Source organism: Hippocampus comes, unplaced genomic scaffold (assembly GCF_001891065.2).
Source record: "Hippocampus comes isolate QL1 unplaced genomic scaffold, H_comes_QL1_v1.1 scaffold150, whole genome shotgun sequence".
Taxonomy (NCBI): Eukaryota; Metazoa; Chordata; class Actinopteri; order Syngnathiformes; family Syngnathidae; genus Hippocampus; species Hippocampus comes.
This window is the reverse complement of record NW_017805496.1, coordinates 823,418-829,785: the sequence shown is the minus strand read 5'-3', so window position 1 is coordinate 829,785 and position 6,368 is coordinate 823,418. Positions and strand designations below refer to the sequence as shown.

At 42.4% G+C, this 6,368-nt stretch overlaps 1 protein-coding gene across 3 annotated transcripts in view; it reads right to left on the bottom strand.

The window, feature by feature from the left end:
- lrp4 (low density lipoprotein receptor-related protein 4) overlaps positions 1–6,368 on the bottom strand; it is an 82,083-nt gene that overhangs the window by 24,498 nt on the left and 51,217 nt on the right. For all 3 annotated transcript variants that reach the window (XM_019876394.1, XM_019876395.1, XM_019876396.1), the window contains exons 4-6: positions 2,576–2,689; positions 2,381–2,497; positions 753–881 (exon numbers count right to left, since the gene is read on the bottom strand). In XM_019876394.1, the coding sequence (XP_019731953.1) occupies positions 753–881; positions 2,381–2,497; positions 2,576–2,689 (360 nt within the window). The remainder of the gene's footprint in view (positions 1–752; positions 882–2,380; positions 2,498–2,575; positions 2,690–6,368) is intronic.

The window sequence follows — 6,368 nt, the reverse complement described above, 5'->3', positions numbered from 1 at the left end:
GCCTCGTGTGTGTGTGTGTGTGTGTGTGTGTGTGTGTGTGTGTGTGTGTGTGTGTGTGTGTGTGTGTGTGTGTGTGTGTGTGTGTGTGAGCGACAAACTTTAGTTTTTCTCCTCGTGGCTGAGTGAAATGGTCAAATGTTTCAAAAACAATTTCACGTAGCATGCGTTTAAGTGAGTAAAAAAACGCACAGCCGCATTTAAAAACCCGGACGTGGGAGAAAACAGAGGAACAGAGAGAAGCACTCAGGCCGCTACGACCTTGGCGACAGTCAAATGATGACAGGGAACCTTGAAGTCATGCTTATCACCGTGCAGATAAAAACATCAAAAGGAAAGCCGGTGAGTGAGTCAATGAGTGAGTGAGTGAACAAGAAAGAACAAGAAAGCAGCTGTGCGAGTGTGTGTGTGCGCGTGTGCGGGCGCATGAGCTAAACAGTCATTATGTTGCCAATGGATGAGTGAAACAAAGCAAAGAGAGCAGGACGGTTGACACACAACTCTCATAATGAGGACCACAACTTCCTTCCGTCAAGCAGTTGTTGGTGCGTCAACATCATTTGCATTTTGACCAAAAACATCCTGTCCACAATTTAAATACAGATGGTGTGGTCGTTGTTGATTGAGCACAAACTAAGCAATCAGTCATCTCAATGTAAATCCATAATGAATGTGGCGAAATGCATCTTGATGTCCACGCTAAAATATTTCTTCATCCCCAAAGTGTGTTTGCGTGTCAGTACTGGCTCGCTTACAGCAATCGGACTCGTCCGACCAGTCTCCGCAGTCGTCGTCTCCGTCGCAGTGGTAAATGTCCAGGATGCAGCGACCATATGCGCACTGGAACTCCTCAACGCTGCAGGTGGCTGCCATCACATCTGAGGCTGCACGCAGGCACGCACGCATACGGTAAACAGATGACAGGAAGAACAAATCCGTTTTGACTGCCTGAAGGACTTTGAAGTTCTGTTCGTGATGAAATGAAGGAAAAGATGATTGACGATCACGATGCACACGAGGGTTATCGCATCTGCATGCGCTCCCTTACGATCACCTTACCTCACTCCCTCATGTATCCCTTCGTCTTCTGAGTCACTCTATTCTATTTTTATGCAAAGTGTCTGAGTATTATAAAAGCACTATATAATTCCCAACTATTAAAATAATAATAATGATAATAATAACAATAATAATAAGAATTATTTTTATGATCTGTACAAAACTCAAATTTTAAAATACGAATACGAATAGACTGCTAATTTTGCACTCAAATTGCTATTGTGTGGAACAAATGTTTATTTTCTTCCGTGTGATTATAATAGCCTTAAATTGATACTCAATGCGTGAATTATTACCTTTGGACTGTCTGAGAAAATCTGAGGAATTTATCGTCATGATATTGATGCTTTGATAACATTTTTCTAAATCTGTTTAGCTTGATAAAAAGGTTTGCAATTTACATGGGTCATCAAGTCATTTCCGTACAACAAAACACACCTGATTAAAAAGGCGCAAAAACTAAATTTAGCCATGAAAATCATTTTTTATCCACATTGGTCACGTTCTATTAATAGCCAAAGGTACCCATGAGAAAAGAGGTCACGAAGATGGATTTTTTAAAAAAACCCACTTTTTTACTTTAAGCTAGTGACACGGTGACGTCCCAGAAACTCTCTCAGTGACTCTCATTGTCACACGTGGCAAATTCGGCGACGAGCTTCGCCACGCAACAGTGCAGTGTTTGGGAACTAGTTTGTTACGTGTTGGGGAAAGGCAGGGAATGGACCCACTTAATATATATAAGTTTGTGAGGTGATGTCACCCCGTGGCCAGACTTGCGACAGTAGGAATCAGTCGCCCAACAAACAATAGAAAGACGGGGCTCTCATTGCAGTGGTGGTGGCATTTATGGCACTCGTTCCCCGAGTTCACTCAACTCAACTTCTGTCCGCTCTCCTTAAACTACTGCGCAGCGCTACGCATACAAACTTCCACATTTTCATCTTAGGCAGCTTGCCTTGCCTTCACACGTCCACACTCCAACCGCAAATGGCTGATGAATATTCCATATGAAGGTGGACCTGGATAGTTTCATTGGTCCACTGTGACGTGCTCGGTAATTTCATTGGTCAGATGTCAATCTATTGGCCGCTTGACACTCATCAATAAAAATGCCTAAATAAACCATGTCATATTAAAAGCCGTGGTGTTTAAAACCTGGGGGGGAAAAAAAGTTGGGACTTATATAGTCCGGAAAATACGGGAGGCTACTATACGGTAATGGGAAAAAAATACATCTAAAAAAAGATAATTAGCCTTCGACTATACTCTCCTTGAGAGGATGCACAAGGAGAACACTTTTTTGATTGGCACACAAACTTACGACAGTTTTCCTCATCAGACCCGTCCTTGCAGTCCGTGTCTCCATCGCAGTACCAGTGCTCAGCAATGCAGCTGCCGTCTGTACAGCGGAACTCCTTGTCTGAACATTTACGCATGTCTGGAAGGACCCAAATCAGAATTATTTGTCCACTCGAATAAATGTGCCCACCGTGCTCGCTGGTGTGTTTGTACCCACCGCACTGCTCATCACTGTTGTCCCCGCAGTCATTGTCGCCGTCACAGTGCCAGAGGCTGCGGATACAGTAGCCGTTTTGGCATTGAAACTCATCTTCCTCGCATTCTCGAGGAGCTGGAGAAAGACACGTCCACGTAACGTGATCTATTCCGTTGGCATGTGCCGGAACATCAATCAGAACAACAGTTTTACGGCTGTGTGGCACGTGCAGATCGATGTAAACATCACATGATTCATCAAGATGAAGTTCAGTCGTCTCTTGATCGCGATCAAAGCTGAGATTGTTTTTACATTTATATAAATGCAAAAAGCACTCTCGTCGCTGATCAGCTCATTTTCAAACGTGTAACGCGCGATGACGCTTCTTCACATTTACGTCAAGACCAAGCAAGCGCAGACCGGATTCAGACTGGCTATTCTGATTGAACTTCTGTTTGGGATTGGCAAATGGAATATATCAATTCTTCAGACTAGCACATCGGGTGTATAGCCATGTTGATATTTGACAAAATATATTGCTGAGAGAATTCATTAAAAAAAAAAAAAAATCAATAAACGGAATAAAATCCCGTTTGATTTACAGGATATGCAAACCCAGACGAAACTTACAACTAACCCTGCTAAGCCTCACAGCTTGATTTATGCCTTAATTGGGAACCCTGGCTGCGATATAAAAGGAAGAGCTATTTCACAAGACAGTTAACCTTGAGACTGGACATAAAAGACATTCGCCATGCATGGCCTCTGCCTACATGAGGTAGTCAGAGCGAAGTCACTGACTCAAGTCCATTTTTAGCACCGTGACTTTGACATGGTTTCTTTTTTTAAACACTTTTTACAAAGCCAAACTCCTCCATCTCACTCTGTTTTTCTTTTTTATTAATCGCACCCCTATTGATTAAAGTACTGAATGGATTTTCAAAAAAAAAACAAACAAAAAAAAAAAAAACACCGTCTAGAGTTGCTGCCCTGAATCGATGGCAAATCTCAGCTTCACTAGCCCTGGGGCAGAGTAAACACGTTAGTCAAGGGGAACCAATGACGGATGGCTCAAGGCAGATGGCGATCTATAATTAATCGCTGTTGTGTGTGTGTGCGTGTACGTGTGATAGACAAGTGAGACAAACAGAACGAGATCAAGAGAGGCAGAAACACGGTGATGCAGAGCGAGCAGAGATTTCCGTTTTAGGATGGAGCTCTTTCAAGACGCGCTCCTGCGTCAAAGTGCGAGTCAACCGGGGACAGAAGTGACATGATACAGACAAGTCGTGGAATGCGTGCCTCTGAATCATAGATCTGTGATCTGCCGGATAGTTTGGTATGCCCTGCGGAAGTGGCACAATTCTGCGAATGCATGATTCGGTTGAACTGATTCCGTGGATACGTGAACTCCTTGCACGGTGCACAAATCAGCGCTCATAATATGTGGCTTTGCCTCGATGAAAACTGCTAGAAAATGCTTGGAGGAAGGAGTCATGATTTCCTGCAAGATGTATTCATGTACAAAATAAGAGTTTTCAAGTTGGAAAAGTTGCTCGTGACCTCTTCCCGAATTATTTGTACATTGAGTTGTGTGTGTGTGTATAAAGTATGAGCCAACTGATATCAAAATACCGCACCTTAAGCATTCATTCCAAAACGTGTTTCACCTCAACACATTTGCTATCAATGTCCCAGAGCTTGTGTCATTTGCTTCCATCAGCGAGGTAAACAAAGGCAGGTCAAAGGTGAACAAGCCCTCAAGACCCTTATCACTCACCCGACTGCCAAACGGAAAAGGGCAAAGGGTGCTCCGAGTCATTACCAGGCTTCCTGAATGTGTGCTTGGTTTCATGTTTTTGTTTTTTGGTTTTTTTCAGAGTTCTTTTTTTTAATGTTTATAAAAATCACCAATATATCCCGGGTCGAACACACAACAAAAAGCAATCGGATTGTTTGTGTGTATGTGACAGCTCTTTAGGTCACCGTCTCTAAATAATTTAATTAAACCACGGTGCCAAAGGGAGGAAAAAAAACAGGGTGGAAAAACAGGGAAAATGCATTAAATAATAAATAGTTTGGGGTGGGGGCGGGGTAGAGGAACAAACATTTATGCTGCAAGATGAAAAATTAAAAGCTGCCTTACAAAAGACAAAAAAAAAAAAAAAAACCCCAAAGTGTCCATCAGCAGTCTTTTTGATGAGCGGTTGCTCGTCATTTTACTTTACAAATTTCATAGTCTGCCTCCTTGAAAATTCAACTCCGTAAATAATTGAGCCGCAACGCGCACCGAAAAGTGCAAAAACAACGTCATCATATTCTTACACCCACACACCCACAAATAGTGACAGTCAATGCTTTTCCAACATGGCACATTGTTTTGGTTCAATAAAGAACCCTGCCTCGAATTGGGGAAAAAAAAAAAAAATTGCATTTGTATCACATGATCCCCCAGGCACCTGTACGAGCATCATCCTTATTTGCAGAATACCTCGGCGTAGACTAAGGGGATATTTATATTAAATGCTACAGTGTCAGATGGACAGGCTAGCAAGTATGAAAACAAGCTGATAGCACAAAAAGAACGACAATCTCTTTTGTGTTCCGTTTGACCATTTTTGCTGGCCTATAAGGCTCTATCAAGTGGGGCTTTTGTGTTGTGAGAAGGAGGGGGCGGGGCAGGGCGGGGCGGCGGTGGGGGTAGGGTGTTGTAGGTTGGACAGGGGGACACTTTGTATCGATCTGTACTGTATGTGATGAAATTGGCTTTTTAAAGGGCACTTAGTAACCCTTTTCTGCCATCGGGGGGAATCATGCTCAACCAGAAAGTGATTAAACAGAATCTTGACACTGCCCCAGTAATCACATCTCATCTGAAATCTCAAAACCGGATCATCCCAGTCAAAGGAATCGGGTTCATTTTCTCCAACTTTGAGGATGTTTCGTCAGTGTCCTCTACAGCTGCAGTTCGCCACACCGAAGAATTTCAACAATATCACCGCACCTTCATGAGAACATTTGTGTATGTATATTTGTTTAAATAAAAAGCAATTTGTGCAAACGACTCACTATTCTGTACACGCTGCACAGCTTTGACACTCTCAGGGGGGGTGATTAAAAAAAATGGTTTGAAATGGTCGTGAACCAAAGTCTCTCCTGTGGTCTTTTCTTCCTTAACAGCAGCCAATTTAAGCAACAAACTAGTTGGCCCAAATCAGCTTCAACTGCGGGTGGTTTGTTGATACATAATTCATGCGGCTGACATTTCAACACAGTTTATACATATGTTAGATGCAATTTATCTATATGGATAAATCCTACCCATACCAAGTTACAAGTCTAAGCTCCAACTGACGGAGGAAACGCCACAAATGCAAAATACTGACACAGCACTTAAATTGCACGTAAGCCTTTGTCCATGGTGTTCTCCTTCTGTAATTAATCCCAACAAAAGTATAAAAAAAAGCAAGCCCACATAAGTACAAAAAAGGCACGCATGGAGTTTTCTATGCTAGCATCCTATAAGGACTGCATATTGAAAAGTAATTAGAGGCTTGCAGTCTCACAGCGACCGCTAAACACAATCACTCCGTGGGGATGAATACAATTTTCTGAATCTGATTCTGAATATAACTCATACACTTCCGCTTGACTTGATCTTTTATTTTATTTTCGTTGCAATTGGCGTGTGAGTGCGTGCGTATGCGCGTGTTGTGCTAATGGCAGCGGAGTGTGTGTGTGTGTTTTAGAGATGAAAGTGGACTTTGCCGAAAATCCCTGAAAAATCAATCAATCAATCAATCAATCAATCAAT